Source organism: Mytilus galloprovincialis, chromosome 10 (assembly GCF_965363235.1).
Source record: "Mytilus galloprovincialis chromosome 10, xbMytGall1.hap1.1, whole genome shotgun sequence".
Taxonomy (NCBI): Eukaryota; Metazoa; Mollusca; class Bivalvia; order Mytilida; family Mytilidae; genus Mytilus; species Mytilus galloprovincialis.
This window is the reverse complement of record NC_134847.1, coordinates 71,689,312-71,714,917: the sequence shown is the minus strand read 5'-3', so window position 1 is coordinate 71,714,917 and position 25,606 is coordinate 71,689,312. Positions and strand designations below refer to the sequence as shown.

At 31.6% G+C, this 25,606-nt stretch overlaps 2 protein-coding genes across 2 annotated transcripts; both read right to left on the bottom strand.

Annotated features, from left to right (window-relative positions):
* Nucleotides 1–727: 727 nt before the first annotated feature.
* LOC143048297 (polycomb protein EED-like) lies at nucleotides 728–25,577 on the bottom strand. Its single transcript, XM_076221892.1, has 12 exons — nucleotides 25,442–25,577; nucleotides 22,387–22,518; nucleotides 20,206–20,298; nucleotides 18,081–18,146; nucleotides 17,233–17,355; nucleotides 16,484–16,565; nucleotides 15,817–15,908; nucleotides 15,226–15,359; nucleotides 14,704–14,809; nucleotides 13,692–13,850; nucleotides 1,974–2,047; nucleotides 728–1,150 (listed from the first exon to the last, which is right to left on the bottom strand). The coding sequence occupies exons 1-12, from the start codon at nucleotides 25,538–25,540 to the stop codon at nucleotides 1,024–1,026; spliced, it is 1,287 nt and encodes a 428-aa protein (XP_076078007.1). The 5' UTR covers nucleotides 25,541–25,577; the 3' UTR covers nucleotides 728–1,023.
* On the bottom strand, nucleotides 5,278–8,925 carry LOC143048296 (uncharacterized). The gene has a single exon (XM_076221891.1). It carries the CDS (start codon nucleotides 8,308–8,310, stop codon nucleotides 5,392–5,394), a length of 2,919 nt encoding a protein of 972 aa, XP_076078006.1. The 5' UTR covers nucleotides 8,311–8,925; the 3' UTR covers nucleotides 5,278–5,391.
* Nucleotides 25,578–25,606: the final 29 nt, after the last annotated feature.

The following is a 25,606-nucleotide window of genomic DNA, read 5'->3' as shown; positions in this document are numbered from 1 at the left end:
CACTGTCCACTGAACATAGAAAATGAAAGTGCGAGTTTCAGGTTAAAGTTTTTGGTCAAGGTAGTTTTTGATGAAGCTGAAGTCCAATCAACTTGAAACTTAGTACACATGTTCCCTATGATCTGATCTTTCTAATTTTAATGCCTTATTATATTTTTTACTAATTTTCACGGTCCATTGAACTTGGAAAATGATAGTGCGAATAGGGCATCCGTGTACTTTGGACACATTCTTGTTGTTAGATGTATTTCTATTTGTATCCATCTGATGAGTTAGGCCTTTTTCAACTGATTTTTATAGTTCGTTCTTATGTTGTACTGTTACACCACTGTTCCTGGTTAGGGGAGGTTTGGAATACTGCCACATTCTGTATGTATGTGCCTGTCCCAAGTCAGGAGCCTGTAATTCAGTGGTTGTCGGTTGTTGATGTGTTACATATTTGTTTTTCCTTTATTTTTTGTACATAAATTAGGCTGTTAGTTTTCTGTTTTGAATTGTTTTACTTTTGTCATTTTTGGGCCTTTTATAGCCTACTATGCGGTATGGGCTTTGCTCATTGTTGAAGGCTGTACAGCAACCTATAATTGTTAGTTTCTGTGTTATTTGGTTTCTTGTGGAGAGTTGTCTCATTGGCAATCATACCACATCTTCTTTTTTTATTATCTCTGCAAATCAAGAGGAAGTTATAAATGTTGACATGGCCCATATACAAACCCAACTGCTGACATAACATTAAGCAATACTTTTATTAAAAATATTTAATGTCAGATCATTCTTCGTCTTTGTTCACAAAACTACATAAGTCAGATTACATCTCTTCCTTCACAGATCAACATTAACAGATTACATAACACAACTTTTCAACAACGATTAAAACACTTTTGCAATAGAACAACGACTTAAATTTCTACATGAAGGAGAATAATTTCTCTATTTAATTTCATCCATGTTAACCAATCAAATATTCCATTCATTCACTTGCTAGTCTTATTTCATTCTGTCCCTATGGTCATTGTCTATAAGCTATTTTACTCTCTCCCATCTCCAGATAGAGGCATCATCTGTCACTGCTAGTAATATAGACCCATCTCGTGTAAATGCTGTTTGTCGTATTGGTGAGTAACATTTCTGGTGTGTAATCACTATGTACCTAGGTAATAAATAATAACATGAATAAATACAATATTTATAGAGTGCATTATATAAAAACAAAAATTACCGCTTCACATTTAAAAAATGTATAAAATACAAAAATACATAAAACATAGATTACAAAGCACTAACTTAAAAGAATCGAACAAGCATATAAAAATTTATAAGATACTTAAAAAAAATAAAAAAAATGAAAAATTGAAAAAAATGCTTGTACCCTAAAATATACAAAACTGTCCAAAACTAATGCAGTCAATTAAAAGTATATAAGATCTACAAAAAATCCTTAAAAACAGTCCTAATTAATGAGTCTTGAGTTAAGAAAATGAAATAAATAGAAATTAAAGAACCTTAGTGAGCACTGCACTCACATACCCCACGTCCCCACATTGTCATTGGAGAAATAAAATAAGTGTAAGAAAAAAAAATTGAATCATAATTTGCTATCAATATGCACATCTACATAGTATGTCCTTATTATCTACAAAGTTTCATGAAATTCTGTTGTGTGGTTTCAGAGGAGTTGGGATGACAAACTGTTGCAGAAGTTTCATTGAAGCAAATAAGTTCAAAGGGGCGTAACACAAGAAAGAAAATGAATCATAATTTCCTGTTGATATGCACATCTACGTAGTATGTCCTTATTATCTACAAAGTTTCATGAAATTCTGTTGTGTGGTTTCAGAGGAGTTGCGATGACAAACTGTTGAAGTAGTACATTAAAGCAAATAAGTTCAAAGGGGTGTAACTCTTTTGCTCCTCTTTTTTACCCTTAGTGTAACTTGTCATTTCTAAATATATCTCTATCAACATGATTTTACCTTGCTTCTCTAGGATCATCCACATCTATATCCCACACATAAATCTTTCCTACTTGATTTCCAAGTGCCATCAACTGTAAAATATTTACTATGTAGAAAATCAAATGTAAAAAAAATTGTTATAATAATGTTTGTTTCAATAAGAACCAGTATTAGCACAACAAGCTCATAAGATTCCTGTAATTTTTTTAAAAAAAATGGGGAATGGTCCATGGGACAAAGATGAGGCCCTGCTTACATTCTAGTATCATAAAAAGTTATAAAAAGGGACATAACTGAAGAATGGTAAAAGTGACACTACTAAAATTTGTACTTGTTCTGAGTTTTGAGATAATAAGTCTTCAACTCACTGTAGAAATTTCATAAAATTTGGTTGAGGCAAACTCAAGTAAGAGAACAAAACCGAAAAATTCATCAGTTTTTCCATTTGTAAAGGGCATAATTCTAACCTTTTTGGCATTGTGTTATCATCCTTCTTAAGAGATTTAACATCTAATGTATCACTGCTGCTATTTTAATTCACATTATTACTAGTACATCAAGTTTCAAAAAAGTATTTTCAAACTGTTGGACTGTGCAGTATTTATATATGTTGATTCATGTTGTCCAGAAATACAACAATCCTTCTAAATTCATATTGACATAAAAAGACAAAAAACAAGATTGTGTCCATAGCACAGGGATGCCCATCCGTATTATCATTTTCTATGTTCAATGGACCATGAAATTGGGAAAAATCTCTAATTTGGCATTAAAATTAGAAAGATCATATCATAGGGTGCATGTGTACTAAGTTTCAAGTTGATTGGACTTCAACTTCATCAAAAACTACCTCGACTAAAAACTTTAACCTAAAGCAGGACAGACAGACAAATGGATGGACAAACAAATGAATGGAAGAACGAACGGTGGGTCGAAAGGACTCACAGACCAGAAAACATAATGCCCATAAATGGGGCATAAAAATATGACTTCAGAATAATTCAGATACCATGGTGCATGATTTTTCAAAATTTTGAAATTGGACATAATCAAAGAATTACTGGCTGACAATCAGTGGGCTATGGTAACTTTATAACTAATAGTAGTTAAATACCAGCTCTTATAAATTCTTCTGATAATTCATGTCAAATGATGGAAAAAATATATTGTTACTTTGACCTCTGCACTATCAAACTTTTTAGTTGGTAATCTCAAACAAGAGAACCAACTCCAATTCCAGTCTATTGATTGCTCCTGACCTAGACCTTTTACCTATCATAGGTCTTTTTCTTCCAACAAAGCATTATCATTTGAATTTTGGAAAAAGTAGAACAAATTGTTAAAGAAATAAAATCATGAAACCAAAATTTGCCAAAATTTCAGTCTTTAATAGCTGCTAAGACTTGATCTTTGACCATATGAACACAGATTTATAATAGAGCTTTTTCGCACCCCTGGGGTATTATCAAACTTAGTTCGATATAGATCCTGTCAACTGTTCAAAAGATATTAGGCCATTAAATTATTTTTGCAGGATACATTCAAGTATAATGTCTGAACATATAGTTACTGTTCAAATGGTTATATATGCAATTATCCTTGAAAAAGAAAATGAAGCAGAAGATTCCATAGAGACCTTCAAAACTCACAAGTCCAAAAAAGACTGACATCATGGCAAAACAAAAAAAGATGAAAATATGTACATGATGTACAAGTCTGCATAGAAGACAAAGAAACATCAACAACACGAAAAACAAGAGTGAACTCGGGTGCTTCAGAACAGTATTAACTACCTGTTCCAGATGTGACATCCAAAACCTATAGTCAACAGAATGCAGTATTAGCTCCAGAACTGGTATTTCTTTTCCCCAGTTTATTGCATATGCGATTTAACTGTTTGACATTCTGAAAGCAATTCCTTTTTTCTGCAAATGGTTTCAATACTCAAGTTTTGTTGGCACACTGTTTGAGTCATCTTATGTTTTGAACTGTTTTGATGCTTTTGGTGTTTACCATACTTTTTCATTGTAAATCTTTTTGTTTTATGCTCTGTAGGTAAATAGCCTAAATTATATTCAAATGATATTTTTTACATGTCTTTCATAAACTCATTAAGTGATAAAACTTATATTGAGCTTCAGTGGCATTTTGTTTTAACTCAAATCAACAGTAAACAAATTGGATATTGTACAATGAACAGCTAGAAATCAACACCATATCTTATAATTTTTACCTTTCACTTATATTTATTTGCTTTACTTTAAATATTATACACTTTTTAAAACCAAATAATTTTGTTTACTGTGGATTCATTAATATTTGTTGGATACCAATTTTCGTGGATTTTGTGGGTACAGGGGAACCACAAATTTAAATGCTCAGATCATTACAAATTTTCTAAAGGAATGAAGGTAGACTTTGCCAAAACCATAAAATTAAATATCCTCGAATATGCAAGTTTTCCTCAAACCACGAAAATTGGTATCCACGAAAATAAATGAATCCACAGTAATACTTATTTAATGATTATAAAATTTTATTGCCTCCTTATAGTTACAATGATATAATGATGCCGCAAAGGATGACTGCATAAAAATATGATCAACTGGACACCAAATCGTTTGGATGTTTATGGAATGATAATATTTATTCTGGAATAAGTGGTTTATTTATTTGATGCAATTGGCTTTGAACTATCAGTAACTGCTTGTATCCGTTGATGGGTACTTTGTATTGTTTTTTCTGTTAGGTTTTTTTATGTATGCTTTGTGACAATGTGATGAGTTGAGTCCTTTCTAATTGATTTTTTGCAATGTTTTCTTATGTTGTAATGTTACACCACTGTGCCAGGATAACGGAGGGTTTAGCACTCATACACATGTTTAACCCAGCCAATATCATCATGTGGTGGTCCAAAGTCAGGAGCCTGTACTTCAGAGGTTGTGATTGGCTGCTGTCTGCCATATGGTTTTTTTGGCCTCCCAACTGTTTTAATTTGAGTGCTACTAATAAGTCATATGTAGAGGGAAAATAGTCTAGATCTTGTGTACCAAATAAACATGACCTGGTAACTTTGATAATTTTTTTATCATAAATCAGTTTTATGGAAAGTTGTTTCCCATTTTGCTCTATTTGGGACTTTTAGCTTACTGTTTGCAATATACAAGTACTGTATTTGTGAACATACTCAACCATTGGTCTCCAGTGCATGGATAATTGTCTCATTAGAAATTATACCACATCTCCTTGTCTTTAAATACATAATTCAACTTATTAAATGATTAAAGTGTCTTCACCTTTGTTCAATAAGCAAATCTTTAAACACAATTAAAATCATTTATATAGCTACATCTATGTCTATTATACTACCACACATTTCCATATACAACCAAAACATTGGACATTTGATTCAAATAATATCATTTATCCATTAAAGTCAGATATATTGAGCATGAGATCGATGAGATGGAACACCACTTATTGTATTGTAGCCTGACATTTTATGTTTATTATCAACATATTCCATCTGATGTACATCTGCTGTGGTATAGTTTTTGTTTTGTCTGCCACGAGAGCCATGCCATGTGGCCATTTCAGGATAATGTTCATTAAGTCTATAATCCACTGTGTGTGATTTTGGGAGCGTGTTTGTACCATTATATTTAAAGTCGGGAGAACTCCTACTACCATGCACTGGCCGTATGATATCCACATTTCTAAATGATTCTCTATTGTATCTCTTATTTATCATGTTTTTCATCTGCTTTTTGTGTTGTTGTAGAAGAAACTGTTGAACGTAAGGGTTCATCTCAAGATCAGAATATGTTTTACGTCTAGGTTTAGGAATCACAAGTTCATTCTCGTGTCTGAACAAGTAAGGTGGGTCTGAGTTATAGCGTTTCTTTTTGGTTGTCTTCTTTGAATGTCCTTTAGAGGCAGCTTTATTGTTAGTTTTCCCATTTTTAATGCCATTAGGAATTTTTCCATTCATTAATTTCACATTTCCATTCATTATATACATTTCAGCATTATGCTGATTTTTCTTCTTCTTCTTGGTCTTACTGACCTTTGCAGATTCCTGTTTTTGTGTTTTTCTGTTTGTCTTATGTCTGGTATTTTGTTTTCTCATTATTGTTCCATCTGGGATAAAAGGGACACGCTCCATCCTTTCAAAGTCAATAGACGCAGTGTTTTCAGTATTCAACTGTTCTCTCCTCCATTTAAGATGATAGTGACATACAAATGACGTGATAATGACAACCACCACAAAGACTCCTCCAACACAAGAATAAACAACAATGTACAAAAACATAAAATCACATTCAAAATCATCGATTTCAAACTTAAATACATCTATTCCTTTTTGTTCGGGAGGCCCTTTGCATGTATAATTATTACTACCTTTTTGCATAATCATTACACCAGAATCTTGCAGCCAATTTCTAAAGTTAATCAGATCACAGTTACATACAAAATAATTGGTGGAAAAATCTACATTTTGTAATTGTGTAAGACCTTTAAATCCAGCAGTGTCAACGTTATGAATGTGATTATGATCTGCTTTTAATTGTTGTAATGATTTACTCATTGAGAGGATACTCGAATCAAACCTTGTTAAATTATTGTAACTAAAGTCGATGTATCTAAGGCTAATTAAGGCTCGGAACAATGATTTCCAATTTGAGATTCCAAGCAGCTGATTGTGTTCCAGATGTAAAGTTGTCAAGTTTGTTAGATACAAAAACAAATTATCATCAATATAAAGCAAAGCATTCTCTGCCAAATCCAGAAATTCTAATTGAAATAAAGCATAAAATGATTCTCCATGCAGGTTTTCTAAATTATTTCCTCGTAAACTAATAGATTTGACATTAGTCCATCCCGGAAACTTAAGTTTCTTCAGTTGGTTAAAAGACAGATTAACGAATCTTGGTGAATGAGGTTCAAAAGTCCCTTCATCTATCTTTTCAATTTCATTCCCACTAAAATCAGCTATGTTGATAATCGGTGAATCAACAAACAAGAATTTTTTAAGCTCTGTTAGTTTGTTTTGTTGAAAATAAAAGTTTTCCAAGTTAATTAAACCATCCAGTGATTCTAATGTACTTATTCCATTACCAGCTAAGTTCACGGTTTGTAATTTAATCAGAGTTTGTGGAATAATAAATGACGTCAACTGGTTAAAACTAAGATCTAAAGTGTCAAGCTCAACAAAGTTTTGTAAAGTTAATTTACCAGCAGAAATTTTGTTGTGTGCCAAATTCAAATATTTAAGTTTTATCAGATTAGCATCAAAATTGGAATCCACTTCTGAAATGAGATTTTCTGATAAATCTAAATAATGCAGATCTCGAAGTTCTGACACAGCACCAGATATGGAAGTTAATTTATTACCTCTCATATCAAACTTTAGTAACGTTCCGCCAAGATTCTCAGAAAGATCAGTAGACAACAAGGTTATCTCATTGTGTGATAATGTTAATTCTTTTATGTTGCGACTTCGAAGAGAAATAAAAAGTTCTGATACATCTGTTAAACCAGTTTTAGTCAAGTCAAGATTTTTGATCTTTGGTGAATCACTTGAGTTGAATAGGGCAGTCAGGTTTTCATATGAAATGCCCTTATTTCCTTTAAGTATCAAAGTTTCCATCCCTTTAGGATATCTGAAAGCTCCTGATTGTATATTTTCTATTCCACAATGTGAGAGGTTCATCACTTTTGGTATATGATCACGCCAATTTGCTGTCATTTCAAATGAGTCATTTGAAATTGTTTGGAATTTATTTCCTGATAAGTCTATAGACTGCATACTTTCCATCACTTGAAACCTTAAACCAAATTTGAGATTTGTCAGATTGTTAAAACTAACATTGAGGAAGCGTAAACTTATCAAAGAATGAAAAGGACCATCTGGTAGAACTCCAAATCTGTTATGACTCAGGTCTAACTCCTTTAAAGCTGTTAAATGATCGAAAACCTCAAATTTTAATATTCTTAGAAAATTATTTTTCAAAATAAGTCTACGTAAGTTCCTAAGATATTTAAACACATGAACTGTCAATGAATGTATTCTACTATGTGATAGGTCAATCTCTTCCACCTCCATTATATAGGATGAGAATGAAGCATTTAATGTTGGTCCTAGGAAACTATTTTCCACAGTCAGAGAGACAACACTCGGTTTTATCCTGGATAAAATACTCAAGCCTATAATATTTTCACATTTTATAAGTGTTTCATTTTCATCACATTCACAGCTTGGTAGATTCGTGCAAGGTTTGCATGTCACTGATAAAATCCAACAATTCAATGTGAAAATTAAAGAAATAAATCTCATATTAAATTTTCGATCCATTTGTTGTCAGTTGTGAGTGTAAATAGTTTTAGAAACAACTTTGTACATAATAATGAAGATGTTAACACTGTAAAAATTTTGTTTGTAATTATATATTTATCTATAATCCAAAAGGGTATAAGATGTAGTCTGGCTGACTAATGAACTTCCCTTATATAGAAATTTATCTTTTCTTAATTTGAAGCCAGACTGGTCATTAAATTAAAAAAAAAAAAAATCTGTAACATTTCCACAATTTATCAAAAAAATATTTTCCTCAATAAAATTTATCATATTTTTAGGTTTAAATCCTATTTTGTAATATAATTTACAGTAAATGCTTAACAAAATTTAATCTCAAGAAATAATTCTCCTTTACTGATCCTCATTATTAACATATATGATGATATGAAGTGAGATGACCAAACCTTCAATTAATTATACCTCACAGATAAATATAATTAGTGTAAGATAAAACAAACTTTAGACCATGTTATCACAGGTTGTGACATGGAATTAATATCTACAGATATTGGTTAATTATTTACAAGTGCAAATTTAATGGAATTATTTTCTGGTTTACAAATGTTTATCAAACTAAAATGAATGAAATCAGTACTCTATTTTTTATCCTTATATTACTTCCAAAGGCAAAATAACATTTTTTTTATCATGAACTCATGCTTTTATTCAACATAATTTTATTCTTACTACAAAAAATTATAATTATAATCATTACAAATTTATTTACCTGAAAAACTGAGACTGCTAAAAGTTACTGACTAAATTTTTATAATGTTATAAACAAAAACAGTAAGCAAAACTTGTTATATCTGCCACTGGATATAAAGAACAAACAACTACACATGGGTTTAAGGCCAGATAAAATAAGATGTGTGTCTCCTATTACCATACCCTCTCTTTTTTTAAGCTAAAAAATAGCTTTTCCTAAAGTGTTTTTTTTTTTTAATTTTTCAATAAGCACTGTCAAAGTCAGAATGTTCCTCAATTTAAAAAAAATGGTAAAATAAAAAAATATCCCTACCTACCTACCCTATTTTTTTCATAGATGTAATACCCCCCCCCCCCCTTTTTTTTTGGCCTAACTATTATATATATTAAAACAAGGAAGTTCAACATTACTCCCCCCTTTCGTTTTTTTTTTTTGGCCTAACTATTATACATAATAAAACAAGGAAGTTCAACATTTTAACCCAACATTGCAAGCTTAAGGTAAATAAATTAACAGCTATGTTAACTCTCCTATAAACATACAGTGCCCTATGGTTGTTTACATTCTCGTCCTTTTGTCTCGGATGAATATGTATCATTGACAATCATACATGTACCATATCTCCTTACTTTTATATTTATAATCTATTTTGGACTATTTTTCAAACATTTGATTTCAGAAACATTATCCATTATAACTGTTTTGTAGCTTTATATGTATAACGCCTTTACACATCTAAGACAAATAAGTTTTAATCAGAAAGTGAATCAACATTTCCTAAATGAATATATAGTTTATATAATTGTACCCAACACAATCATTGTATTTATTCTGTTTTGGATTTATAAATTAGTAAACTGCTGGTCTTTTCCCTCTCCCTAAGACAGTTTTACACTTGACAAAAGCAAGCTTGATAATGTTTCCTCACACATTTTGCTGATAATTTCTCCTCAGACATTGTGAAGTCGCTGAAAATGCCTACTCTCTTCTGAAAGCTGTGATACGAGAATTACAGAGCAACTCAGCAGGTTGATATAGGCGTAGGGAAGGACAATAAAGTCACATTATAGAAGAGAGATTCTATAAAGTTTTTATCATGAGATGAATACAGATGCATGGGTAGAGACAAAGGGACCTGCAAATAGACTATTTTCTTTTACCAACTTTTGACTCCTGGGTATAAAATTTTTGGACAGGTTACCTACTCTGTGGTAGGATTATTAGGATATTCTGGTAAGTAAGATCGAGCTTACAATCTAAATTTATGAGAAAAAAATTATTATTATATGTATTTACAATGTCCAAAATCATCGGAAAACTGTTAGCTTTTACTTCTTTTTGTATGAGAGAATAAATAAAAAATATATTTTGAAGTAATTGCCCCTTAACATGATGCATTAAAAAACAATACATTGTTCAGCTATGATTATAAGTTGTTTAGATCTGGCCTTCCTTTTCAGAAATTCTTATGACTAGAATTCATCATAAGTATCCTGAACTGTTAAAGTTTAGTTGTAATGTTTCTGTAGCCATAGGGCTGGACCTTAAAGGAGCACTAGATGTCAAATTCATGTTCACTGATTTGACTCAAATTCCCTATTTGATTTATAAAATATTAAAACATGTACAGAGGTGGATCCAGTCATTTTAAAAGGTTCCCAACCCAGGCCAAAGGGGGGGGGGTTCCAACTATATGTCCCCATTCAAATGCATTGATCGACCAAAAAAAAGGGGGGTTCCATCCCCCGCCACCTGGATCTGCCAATGATGTATTAAATTACAATAAGTCTGAAATAAACAGTTAACAAAGCATGTACTCGAGAATATGTATCAGAACTTCATGTATATTTGAGTCTACACACCATCTAATCAACTATCTAGATGACCTCCAAATACTGCCTATGGTCACATAACTTGATATAAACATCAACATTAATATAAATAGATTCAACCTCATGCAATTGGATTTGTATAGGTCTGTTTGATTTTATGTTAATTTTAAAAAAAATAAGTTAATCAACATTTTTACCTGTATAAAAATTATTTTTTTGTGGATCGAATCAGTCAAGGAAATGGTTGACCTTTGTTTCACTTTCAAAGTTGACATTCTTTTCCTTCTTATGGCTGAACACAACTTATGCATTGTAACCAATCTCTAGCTAATGGGTTAAATTGAAGGTCACATGAATACAGATTTAATGAGGTTGAATAATTCACTTGCAAGTGAATTATTCATCAGCAATATTTCTTTGCTTATTTTGACAAAATTGAAAAGAATTGGCTACTATAAACGAATTATTATTTCATTATTTCACTTTTATCAACTATTTAACAAAACAAAATCATATTCTACATTCTAAATATTTTCATATCTTATAGCTAGAGCCCCATTAACAAAAATCTTCTCCGAAAGCCTTCCATGTGTAATATTAAGATCAATATTGCATAGCTTAAGCGTGGGCCTTTCTCATTAAAAGTTTTGCATGATCTAACAAAAGATTGTTGTACTATGACTTTTAGTTTCTTTGATCGTAAATCTAACTCACAGCTTAAGCAGGACAGATTAAGATGAGGTATCCTCAACCCAACTTTTTTTTTAAGCTTAATGGTTTCATATATAGTTAATTAAATGTACATTGTCTAATAATTAATAGACAGGAAACAGACACGAAGCAAAGTCAAAAGCCTATCTTACCTTATTAAAAAAAACTTCAAAATCGGTCAACAATAATTTTTCGGGTAGATTTTGACTAGTTTTCTGATCCGGATATCAGGATTCGGGTTGAGGGATAAAAATCGGGATGATAGCGCGAAAATTGGGATAGTTGGCAGGTCTGCTTTAATGTTATCTATATATGTAAGCTACAAATACCCTCTCTTCCCCCCTACCAACCCCACACACTCATTTGTATTCAAAGTTTAAGTAATTGAAATGCCTACATGTATTTTAAATGGCTATATGTTTTGAGTGTCTTACATTTGATGGTGAACAAAAGCCAAGTCATGGTAAATGCTCAAATGACCTGAGGTTCCAGGCTGGCAAAAAATTTACAGACACAAAAGGCTTCTTATTGCAAGGTTCTTTTCATATGTGAGCTTATAATATAACAGACACAATTACATTCTTGATTCATTTATGAGAATTTCTTACTTTGAACTAAGTTCAGTTATAAGGTGTAGGGTTGTGTTGATTTTAGGATCTATCAAAACGGTCAATAAATAAAGGCAACATAATAAGTATACCACAGTTCAATAGTCACAAATCAATTTTAAGGGAAAACAAATCCTGTTCACAAACCAAACCAAAGGAAACACATCAATAATAAGAAGAAAACAATTGAACAACAGAAACACTGACAGTCAGGGGTACTACTTGTACAAGTTAATTTTATTTACCTGAAGAAGTAAAAAAAAATATACACATATAAGTAAATAAATAATGTTTGAATAATCTCCTTTTTAATTTTCCCAAAAATTTACTTGTACAAGTAAATTTTTCTTACAATCCCTCAAAAGTCCTCAAGTTTTGAGATGTAAAATCATGCCTTTAATGATTTTTCCCAGGTTTGCTCAAATTTTTTTAATAGAGTTCAATGTTTCATCTCATAATTCAACAAAGACACTGATTGCGCAAAGATCCTAAGTATTTGCACAAGGCCTTCAAAAAGTGCTCCTTGGGGGCTTGTAAATGAGTAGTGTTCTAAAGATAACAGACAAATGGGATTTTCATTGTCCATGAAATTACACTTAAATGATAAAAAAAGACATCTGCAAAGGGCAGATAATTTAAAATTCTATTAGAGCAAAGAAATCATAAGAGTTCAATAAAAGAAGATAGGATGACTTTTTTACTTCTACAAGTAAAAAAATCTGAATGTCTAAGGGACATAACTCAGCCAATATTTTTTTTTACCTATAGAAGTAAATAAAATTCACTTGTATAAATATCCTACAAATTTACTTATATAAGTGTATTAATATTACTTCTTCAGGTAATTAAAAATAACTTGTACAAGTAGTAATTCCTGACTGACTGAACTGCTACAAAAAGAGACACCAACATACATAGAAATGGACTATTTGATAACAACTGCAATATTCCTGACTTAACACAGAAAATTTCTAGAGAAAATGTTGGTTTTAACAGTTCAACTTGAACTTGGTTTTATTTCAGCTGCTTCAGCCTAACCAAAAATTAAGGCAATTTTAAAAATATTGATAAAATGACAACACTATGTGACAAGGAATATAGCACAAACAAATGAAAAACACTTCAGCATTTTTTAAGAATTTGTGGTACTTGATCCAGGATTCTGCAACACTTGAGCTATTGAAGTCATTCAACAATCACTTTTCCTTTGTGGCTTTAGACATCTCCTATTGTTACATCAAAATTTTACGGGAACCTAAATGTGATGTCCAATAGTGTTAAACAAATACATGTAGCAATAAATGTAAACACATGTATTAAAGTTATTGTAAGCATACATGTACAAGGTAGAAGTAAATGTACAAACCAAATGGATTTCAGTCTGTGTGGCAGAATTTTAATGAATTATTCGCTTCATTTTAATTCTGATGGATAGTTGACTCTGCAATCCTACTACATCTCCTTGATTTTATTTAGAAATATATATATATACACATGTAAAAAAGATGTTGAACTCACCTTCTGCCAGAAGTCAAGACAGAATCTCATGTACCAGATATCACATTCTTTGTAATCAAATCGATGTAAGATGGTCACTTTATTGTCATGTGGTTTCATGTCAGCCAATGAATCATGTAAACCTCCTGGTTTCCAACAATTTATACTATTTTCACAGGACTGAAAAAGAAAAATCATTCTTATTAACTGGTAAATGAAAATAGATGTATGTAGAAGAAACAGAATTTCAAACAAAGCTGTTTACTAATTATTAAAGGAGTAGGTTCAGTAAGACCCCTTTTTGGCCTAAAATATAGCAGTTTTACAAAATGGTGAATATGTAATCTTTTAGCTATTTACTGGAAAGTAGATTCCTTCTGCTACATAAATATGGGTTGTTTTAGGCAATACAATGCACATATATCGGGTACTAGCATCATTAAGTCATGCTAAATTACTGAAATCTTCACAATTTTAGCATTTTAGTTAAATTTTAGACGGTTTCCATCTAAATGAAAGTGGCTGCATTCGTGTTCATTCATAATATTGAAATGTATGTTGTATTTGATGATAATACATAACATATATAAAAGTTGAGGATGAACACAGATGCGGCCACTTTCATTTTTGACAAAAAACATCTAAAAAGTGATTTTTTTGGCATATTTGATAGATTTTTCATATTTAAGCTTGAATCGGAGCGTTTTTAATGACTAAATCAGTTAAAATCTTTCACATAAACTAATTAAATCAATTGAAATAGACACTTAAGTGTTTAAAAAGTGTCCAAAATCTTTTGTAAGATGAACCTGAAATTTGAGGCCAAAATCGGCCCTTACCGGACCTACTCCTTTCTAAGTGTTTTACCTACTTCTTTGAAGGACAAAACAAGTGTTATCCTTTGTTTGAAAAAGAAGACCTTTACTTCAATGTTAAACTTTTATACAATGTCTGCACTTTAAAAACTTTCTAAATAAACTGAAATTTTATTTTTTATAAACCAAAATATTATCGGCATAGAAATATTGAATACCTTTGACAAAACAAAATTGCCCAGCCATCGAACACAGTCTACATAATTTCTATGAACATCTCTGGTACTGAAGTCAGGAAAATTCTGGAACACTGTTGGGAATGGTCTAAAAAAAAAACTGAATTTAAGTTAGGTACTAATATTCTTTATCTGTAAGAGAGATAATTCTGCAAGTCATAGTAACATGTACTGCAATTATGAATTTACTCCAAAAAAATGTCCACCCTAACCTATATCATATTTAAAATTTCTGAAATACATGTCTGATAAAAAAAATGTATAAACATAATGAATGAAGCATGAATTGAGGCTGGGTTATATGATATGTCAATCTGACATGTACATGTTGTAAACAATCAACAAAGCTATATTATAATATCATTCTCTGTCAAAATGAGGCTGAGGCTGTATAACATGTCAGTCTAACATGCACTTGTTAAAACCATTCCACAAAAGCAAGCAAATACTATTCACCTTATAAAATGCAAATAAAATAACAATTGAATTCTAATTAAATCATACTTGTTTGTTTTTGCAGAATTATACGTGTATGATGATTCTATAGCTGCCTGTAACTCCTCTTTATCCATTTTCCACATCTTTAGTGAATGATCCATACCACATGATACAATTATTGATCCTTTAATACTAAAATCCTAAACAGAAATGAAAAAAGTAAATAGTTATCTCATTTGTCTGGAAAATCAATAATAATCTAATTTTCCATCAACAAATGAAATGGTTACTGTTTTAAATATTTGCTTAAAATATAAGAAGTCTCAGCAATAGTGATATCAAGATTAGGTTGAAGTGTCTTATATTCATATATTTGCTGTTTAGAAAATAAATGGAGAATGTGTACAAGGGACACAGATGATTCCCCCGCTTGCATATCATATAAAGTTATAAAGGGACATAACTGAAGAACGGTAAAAGTGACACCACCAAAATTCATACTAGATCTGTATTTTGTGGCAATTAGTATTTTGTATAAGTGTCATAACACTTTGTTGAGGCTTACTTAAGTAAGAGAATGGAAACAAAAAATTCAGCATTTTTTCCATTTCCACTTGGCTATGTCAAAAGAACACGAAGTATAAAATTCAAACTCACTGCACTAAGAACTTCATCTCTATGTCCATCTACACCACCAAATATAATTACACATACATCTGTCTTTATATTCCACATACGTAGTGTATGATCTGAAATACAATACACAATTTTCAATTCTTTATCCTATATGTATTGTTTTTAAATAAAAAAGAAATTTATTTCGGCTTGTTATCTCACAGTTAAAATTAAAATAAAAGAAGAATGTGTACGTAGGACACAGATGCCACTGTTTGTAAATATAATGCAAATTTACCAATTTTCCATTGATAAAGAGACATAAATCAAGATCAGTGAAAGTGACCTCATCCAAATTTGAACTTGATCTGTGTATACAGTGGTAATAAGCATTGTGTATATGTTTAATAACATTTATTTGAGTCAAACTTAAACTTAAGTGTGAAAACAGCAAATTCAGCAATGTTGTTGCATTCAAAAAGGGACATAACTGAAGAGCAGTGAAAGTGACACCACCAAAATCAAATTACAAATAATTTGCATCTATTGGTAGTAATAAGCATTGTGCATAAGTTTCATATCATTTGATATATCATATTTCAGTATTTGTTCTACTCTCATAACTGATATTGCTTAACATTTTTTTTTAATCATCAGATAACTCTGTGAAAGTTAATAAAACTTCCTAACGTTATTGAACAATATTAACCTTTAGACACAGACAGTAACAAATTAGGATCCTTTGGATAAAACTTTAACTCATTCACTGCATTACCATGTCCTACAAAATGCTGAAATATAAAAACAAATTATTAGTTCTCTCAGAGGATTGTAACCAAAGTTTTTATTGTTACAGTTTGAAAATTTAACATGCTTACTCAAGGAAAATGTCTTGTGCACATAGAATTATAGTTTTAGTTTTAGGTTTCTGTTTAAAAATATCTACATTATTATTGCAAGTATATAGTATATTATATTGACAATTTAAGAGAGCTCCTTAAATCTCTGTTATAGAACTTTACAGCAAGACTTAGTGATAGTCATGGTAACATTAAGCAATTGACTGTCATAATCCCTATTTGGCACAGTTACTTTTGAATGAAAGTGGTTGGTTAAATAAGATTAAAGCAGTTATCCTAATGCTAGCAAATTAGAGGTTTGGTTGACTTGCTTGCTTCATTTGTACATGTATAAATGTTTGCTTAAGCATTTTTAGTAAGATTGATATTTGATTTTAACAGATAGGCTGGGCTTCATCTTGTATATGCAATTAACTTATAAATGTATAATTTATTGGAATTTAAGCAATGTATACAAGTTGAAGCCCCACCTATCTATTGATTGTGGATGTCAATCTTAATTACAATGCTGCAAACATTCATATAAAGCAAGCAAGCCAACCAAACCTTTAACTTACAAGCATTAGGATAACAGCTTTAACTGCATACCAAATCTTACCTTTATACACTGCATGGTCACAGGACTAATGATACGTATAACACCCCGGAGACCAGCTGCTGCTAGTAACGGTAGACCTACTTCATCATAAGACCAAGCAACACAGTAAAAATTTTCTTCAGTCTTAATCAAATTAAGGATATTTCATTCTATCTATTATGTTGTTTGAAATCTGCCACATTGCCTTTAATCTGGCTCCTTACTGGGGTGAACCGTACCTGAATTCAGGTTAATTTCATGAGCACATTCTAAGACTGACACATTGTCTAATAATTATATGGTACAGTACATTAAATAAATAATAAAAACTGTTTTGTAGTTTCAAAAGAAAGTCATTTTATTGGACACTTTGCAATCCTTTTTTTTAATTTCTTTTTCAAGCTTTATATCAGACACTCTTTTTTATATATTTACGATTTGGATATTAGAATGTGTTTATCTTATAGTTGTATGTGACTTAATCTCATTTTTTTTTCATTTGATTATCAGTAAATTAACATCGTTTCTGAACAGGTCCACAGACTTTTTATTAGGTAGCGGCCAGTGGCTAAATCCTTTTTTATCCTCAAAGTGAGTAGATCTTTAAAAAGTAAGAAAGAAAAGCTGTGTGTTTTTATTCTGCTTCCCAGTTGATATCAGCATACTGCATTAAGAATAGACCTTACTTTCACTTTTACAACTGATTAGTATATCTGATTAAGAGTTGGTCCTTTACTTAAGCAAAAAATGTAATATTTTCCAAAAAGATTGAGTTTATATTTTATAAATCAAGAACCTACAAGACATTATTATGGTAAAATACATAAACCTTAGTAACATAAATAAATAACATAAAATGTGAAGGATACTGATGGGTCTATAAAGGCCTGTAATAATTTGATCTTCCCACTGTCTTGTAATTCATACAAAGTTACCTACAAAAACAGAAAAATGTATTTCAAAAGTTCATATTGTGATGTTACAGTTTAGTACAACAGCAAATTAAATGACAAAATTCATCTAACTGTATTTTCTAAATAAATTATCATAAGTTAAAAATTATTACAATGAAAATAATGAAATTTTCTGACAAGCAAATTTATGATTAAATAAACTTTCTGTAAGAAAAACTTTACATGGTAAATTAATTAAGAGAATCTATGATCATGTTCATATTATATTTTGTTAAGAACATGAAGAAAGGACATACATTTATACAGTGGATGGATCATTTTAAAACTGAAGAAATGATTATCTCCTATTTGAGAACATTCTTTTTATACTTCTGTTTGTGAATAAATTTATGATGATAAGAAAATTACATGAAAACAGGTCAACATTGAACAGTATGAGTGGATAAGCCATAAAAAAAATTCCTACATTAAGTCCAGCAACATCCTTGTTTGAATAAAATTATTTATCACACAGTGGGTAAATTATCATGTTGTTATTGGTGTTATGCCGTCATGTGGTGACCCCTATGCATCCTTATGCGGTTAATAAATTTCATAGGGGGCCATGACGTCACGTCTACAGTTAATGGCAACATCATCAATTTATGGTGTTGTGTTTCATTGTTTATTTTTCCACAAAACGCAGCAAAAAAGGTTCCATGTGCAATAAATTCATTAAAAGTTGCCACCCATATAACTTCTGATAGCATCAATGGTTTTAGCAAAATAAGGAAGGCAAAAACAAATATCTAAACAATCCTTTCTTTAATCTGTTGTATATCCTACCGTAGTCTAAAATCGGTCATCTTGTCAGTTCGTTAGGTATTTGTGTTTGAACTTAACACATGGGGAAACTACGCATTGACGTCACTACGCTACTTCCGGCGTAGAAAAACAGCGCAGAATACGTTTTTTCTGCACTTTTGAATAACAAAAACATTTCTTAAGGTAAGTTTTCATTGTTGTTCTCAATTATTGCTAAAAAAATGCCAATTTTCTAATGCCCGTTTCAATCCCGACTTCCGAATGTCTAAAAACATTCTAGAACTTCACAAAATCCCATTTCCGGCCTCCATTGCTTTGTGTACATTCCATTCAGCGTCATCAACCTTGTGGCAGGCAACACAAGTCAAGCAAATCGTATTTTTATGAATTTCAAAATGACATGCTCCTTACGTCTTTCGTGATTTTCTCGCGAAAAAAGCCCAACCAAAATGAAAGGAAAACGATTTGAAAAAACAATGTCCATGCCATAATTTTGTACAGGAATATGTAGTAGGTTTATAAAAAAAACAATTTACATTTATTTTTCATAGAATGTTTTTTTATTCATTATAAAAAGATCGATATTCTGACCATCATGACTGTAGGTAAATATTCATACAAAATTCTATGATGTCGAAAGGGATGGCAAAGAATGAGGTTTCCTGATTAATAAAACCTTAAATTATTGCAAACTATATTAAAGCAATATCCCACAAAGAAATAACGTAATTGCCATAGACTGGAAAATCCCCTAATTGACAGTAGAGCAATTTGATTGGGTATAACCAATTGACATCACGTGATTTTGACGCCATTGAAATTAGAATGTAAACAAACAAGGTCAGAAGGTTCAGTATGGGACAGCACCGTACATTTAGTTACTGACAAATAATTATGAGTTACCAAGCTTGACAATGCACGGTAATAAAAATGAAAGCTAAGTCTACAGAAAAAATAAGAAAAAAATAGCCTTAGGATAACGACTTATCAACACACCTGGATACATGTATATATCTAGAAATGCACAGTCTGCTAGAAAGACTTTTTACTAGACTAGATATGCTGGAAATAGCATTCTTTACTTATGATATATCCCTAAAAGTGTTGACATTTATGATCTTTTCTGACAATCTGATGAAATATTCACAAAATGTTTACCTTTATATTAATGTGTAGCCCTTTTACATAGTTTAAAGTGGAACTTATAATACTGATGATTTGTCGAAATTAAACATTTTTGTAAATATTAAATTAGTGTGTAGGCTATTAACGTTACCCTATTAGTTCCTACTGTAGCAAACACTATTGGATCTCCCTCTCTGGTCAGCTGATTAATTGATAAACCAAACAATGGCAGTCCATGATCTTCCTGAAAAAAATCATTGCAAGATATATACTATCCACACTTACTAGACATTATGAATATCAGGACATCAGGAATCTGATGTTCAGTATTTGTCGTTTGTTGATGTGGTTCATACATGTTTCTGGTTTCATGTTTATATAGGTTCGACTGTTGGTTTCCCCGTTTGAATGGTTTTAAACTAGTATTTTTTGGGACCTTTAATAGCTTACTGTTCGCTGTGAGCCAAGGCTCTGTATTGAAGACCGTACTTTGACCTATAATGGTTTACTTTTATAAATTGTGATTTGGATGGAGGGTTGTCTCATTGGCACTCATCTTCTTGTTTATAATTATTTCACATTTGCATTGCTTTTAAGTTTTTAAGTGTATAACAAACTAGAGGCTCTCAAGAGCCTGTGTCGCTCACCTGTTACTGCATTTACTGATGTCGGCCATCTTGGATGGTAGGCAGGGTCAAAAGACACTTTTTTAAAATAGATACCATAGAAATGATTGTGGCCAAGTTTGGTTAAATTTGGCCCATAGTTTTAGAAAAGAAGATTTTTGTACAAGTTACAAAAATGACGAAAAGTTGTTCAATATTGATATTAAGGACAATAACTCCTTAAGGGTTTCTCTGACAATTTTGGTTATGTTTAACTTATTTGTAGATCTTACTTTGCTGAACATTATTGCTGTTTACAGTTTATCTCTATCTATAATAGTATTCAAGATAATAACCAAAAACTGCAAAATTTCCTTAAAATTACCAATTTTAGGGCAGTAACCCAACAACGGGTTGTAGGATACATCTGAAAATTTGTGAGGGGATAGATCTTATTCTGATGGACATTTAAATCTTGAAAGATTTGCCCTAAATGTCTTAGTTTCAAAGATATAAAGCAAAAACTGAATTTTACCACTATGTTCTAATTTTAGCATAGTCAGCCATTTTGTTTGGTAGGTGGGATCATTGGACACATTTTTTAAACTAAATACCCTAAGGATGATTCTGGCCGAGTTTGGTTAAATTTAGCCCAGTAGTTTCAGAGAAGAAGATTTTTGTACAAGTTACAAAAAATGACGAAAAAGTTGTTAAAATTGACTATAAAGGGCAATAACTCCTTAAAGGGTTGACTGACAATTTTGGTAATGTTCACTTATTTGTAGGTCTTACTTTGCTGAACATTATTGCTGTTTACAGTTTATCTCTATCTATACTAGTATTCAAGATAATAACCAAAAACTGCAAAATTTCCATAAAAATTACCAATTCAGGGGCAGCAACCCAACAACAGTTTGTTTGATTCGTCTGAAAATGTCAGAGCAGATAGATCTTGACCTGATCAACAATTTTACCTCGTGTCAGATTTGCTCTAAATGCTTTGGTTTTTAAGATATAAGCCAAAATAACCATTTTACCCCTGTGTTCTATTTTTAGCCATGACAGCCATCTTGGTTTGATGGCCAGGTCATCGGACACATTTTTCAAACTAGATACCCCAAGGATGAATGTGGCCAAGTTTGGTTAAATTTGGCCCAGTAGTTTCAGAGAAGATGATTTTTGTAAAATCTTAGGGACGAAGGACCCAAAGTGATGAGAAAAGCTCACTTGACCTTTCAGGTCAGGTGAGCTAACAATACAGTAGTTTTAGTCTTATTGTCTGTTATATAAGTAAGATTACCATACACATGTTAGTTGTTCCTTTTCTGAAACATATATTTAAAGGACACTTTTAATAAATCATATCATTCTAAGCCCTAAATTGCATGAGGAAACTTCACATAGAAGAAAATACAAAACAATAACATACTTTTACTGGTATATTAGTACAAAATGTAAGTGTCAAATAGATTACCCCTAAGATGGTGCAGTTGAAGAAAAGGTACTTAAAACATGTATAATCATAAAAATAAAATAGCATGTAGATCATGTATATAAGACAAGACATGTTTTTGTTATCCCTCTCTATCTATGGGTACACAAGAAGGTATTTTTTTATTCTCACAACTCCCCCTCCCTGCTCATGGGTACATAAAACAAGTGTGAATTTAACATTTGTGACAATAATATTTGTGAATGTCAGTTCAGAATCTCAATAAAATAATGACCTTGACATGATTTATATATCTGAACTGTAGTTTTGGTCTTTTTATTCTGGGCTTTCCTTTTCCTCTGCGTGGGACATTACTACTCTCTGATATGTCATCCAGGATAGTACTGGCTGTACTGGAAATATCATCCTACAAAATTATCAAATGGTTAGAAATCATAGAATAGGTGCTATACCTGTCATGCATGTTAACAAGACTAGGTTCTTTCTTACAATCAGAATAGCTCCATGGTAAGAAGTTTAAAACCTGGCAATTTCATCTTGACTAATACTTAGGATTGTTTTCTACAGCTTTTGGTCTTTGGCACTCCCAAATGAAAGATTTGCCTACACACTTACAGAGTGCACTGTAATTGGTACAATGTTTATAATGTGATACAATACATGTGTCCAGTTTTTCATGTAAAATTATGTTAGCATGGTAAAGGTTCATCTGATGGAAAAAATAGGGTTGGAAGGTCAAAAACACACCTTTAAATGTGATTTACAAATTCTGTTATTCTATTGATCTACTTTTCTGCAAAACTTAAATTTGTCAAAATTATTGTCAGACAGACATGCTTACTCAGTTTAATACTTATTGAGAATTTTTCATCATAAAGCTAGTGGTTGAAAAAATGACTAATACTAGTGACAGTATAATTTTCCAAATTTTCAGTGAAAAAAGTCAGGGTCCATCAAGCCTGCAAAGTAAACACAATTTTTTGGAGACCTGATAATGATGATCATAATGAATGGTTTGCAATTTTCTTAATTTACATGTTAAATAAACATGTTTGGTTTATTTTGCCAACATCAAATATTTGCATTTAATATTGTTGAAGATGAGATTCCTTCCAGTCCTTACATGTACTAACTAATATATGAAATTTTGGCATGCTTGGAGACTTGGTAATTGCTTAATTTTAAATTATTAATTTTAATGAAACATACATGTACAGCAATGTACAAGTTTTTCTAGCTTTAAAAGTGGAGCACTTTCTTGTGAAATTTGGTGACATGTGCATGGCATCTTATACATGTATCAGTATAGAAAAATAGTGTTAGTTTCAAATAATTCAGACCAGCTAAATGAACATGGAATTGTTTTACATGTAGCTGACTATGCAGTATGGTTGATTGATTGATTGTTGGTTGATTAAAGTCCAGTGGCAAATATTTCATGCATGTTCAGGACGATTATGTGGTATGGCTTTGTTCATTGTTGAAGGCTGTATGGTGACCTATAGTTGTTAATTTCTGTGTAATTTGGTCTATTGTGGATAAATGTCTCATTGGCAATCATACCACATCTTTTCTTTTATATTCAGCATGATCAGTGGATTTTCCTTCTACTTCTACTATTTTCTACTTTGTAGTCACCACCTTCAACATGTTAAAGTTTATGTCTGACACGTGTACCATGTGTACTGTGCATAATGCTTTGTGTAGAAGTATGTACAGTGAAAATTTAACAATTTTATAATTATTAACAAAATTGATGAGGGCTATTCCAGAAAAAAAATTATGGGGGGTTGGAAGGCACATTATATTAATAATACAATGGTGATGGGTATCAGAGCAACTTTTCACACTATAATGCACAATAATTCTCAATTACAATTGTCTGTGTTGGGTGCTGACAAAAACTGCCTTCCAACCAACCCCCATACATTTTTTTCTGGAATAGCCCTAATATTTTTAGTCACTCATTACAATGTTCAGAGTGTATTTGTTCAGGATGGATTTATGTACTAGCCTGTATATGTAACAGCCAGTATGTTCCGTCAGTTACTTTGTTCCGGCGGAACTTTTCAACTAGTTATTTCGTTCCGATGGAACTTTCCAACTAGTTGTTTTATTCTGAGTGCAGTCAAAAAGTTCTGGAAAAAAGTAGCTAGTTTAAAAGTCCCGGAACAATGTATCTAGTTGAATAGTTCTGGCGGAACAGAACAACTATTTAATTCGGTCAGAATATTGCCTTCATAACGGAATAAGTTGTAATTCATTGTTATACATTAGTCTGAAATTGATATTTTTAAAAGTACCCACATGAGGAGGAACTTTTGGGCTAGTTTGTTAGTTCCAGTTTTGACTAATTTGGCAAAAAGGAACTTTCTAACTAGTTGATATGTTCCATTGGAACTTTTCAACTAGTCACTTTGTTCCGGTGGAACTTTTAAACCAGAGGAAGAACAAAGTAACTAGTTATTAAGTTCCTCCAGAACTTTTCGGCTAGTTAGTTCTTTCCGCCCGGAACTTTCCAACGTCAGAACAAAAGAGCATTTACATATACATATACATGTTCATTTTTATTAGTCTATCTGGTTTTTTTTATTGCTCAGAGATGATATGTGATTTAGGGAGCTACCATTTGATTTTTATGGGGGGGCTAGGATGAAAAATTTTGTCCTGCATTTTTTTTTTTAGCTGTAATCTCTGTCCTGCCTTTTTATTTTTCAGTCTGTTCGGTCCTGCCTTTTTTTTTTTAGTTTATCCTGACTTTTTTTTTTTTGCAAGTGTCTCATCCTGCTTTTGTTTTTACTCAAAACTCCTGTCCTGCCTATTTTTTTCAAATTTCATCCTAGCCCCCCATAAAAATCAAATGGTAGCTCCCTTAATAAAACATGACAAGGCATGCATCTGTTTTTCTGTGTGCGAGGTCTCTCCATTTTAAATGATTTATATCATGTCAAAAACATGTACACTTTCTATGTTGGTTTGTGAAAAACCTAGCAGCCCTTCTTTGCACCTTTTTTAGTTTGTTTATAGTCCTTGGTAAAGTATGGGTTACAGACTAACAGGCATATTCTAGTGACATAGTCAATAAGAAACATCAACATGAACAATGATGAAGATTTAGAATTTAGCTCACAGGCACTTGTTTTCTATTCATGGGAAGATCTACTATCCCTATATATTACGAAATATATAGGGAAAGTAGATCTTCCCATGGATAGAAAACAAGTGCCTGTGATTTAGCTACATTTTGTTCTTTTAATGTTTTAGGGATCCAAAGCTGTTTATTTGATTGAAAATCGTAAGACCGGTGTAATTAAAAGCATATAATTAACCTGATCATCCCCTGAACCGTCTGTGTTTGCTGGGAGTGATATTTTGGGTCTTTTTTGTAACACTGGCATTGTTGACATGCTTTCTTCGCTGTCCGACATTTTTAAATTTTTCTTTGTCAAGTCACATGACTATCACTTGACCCAACAGCAATCGAGCGGGAAAAT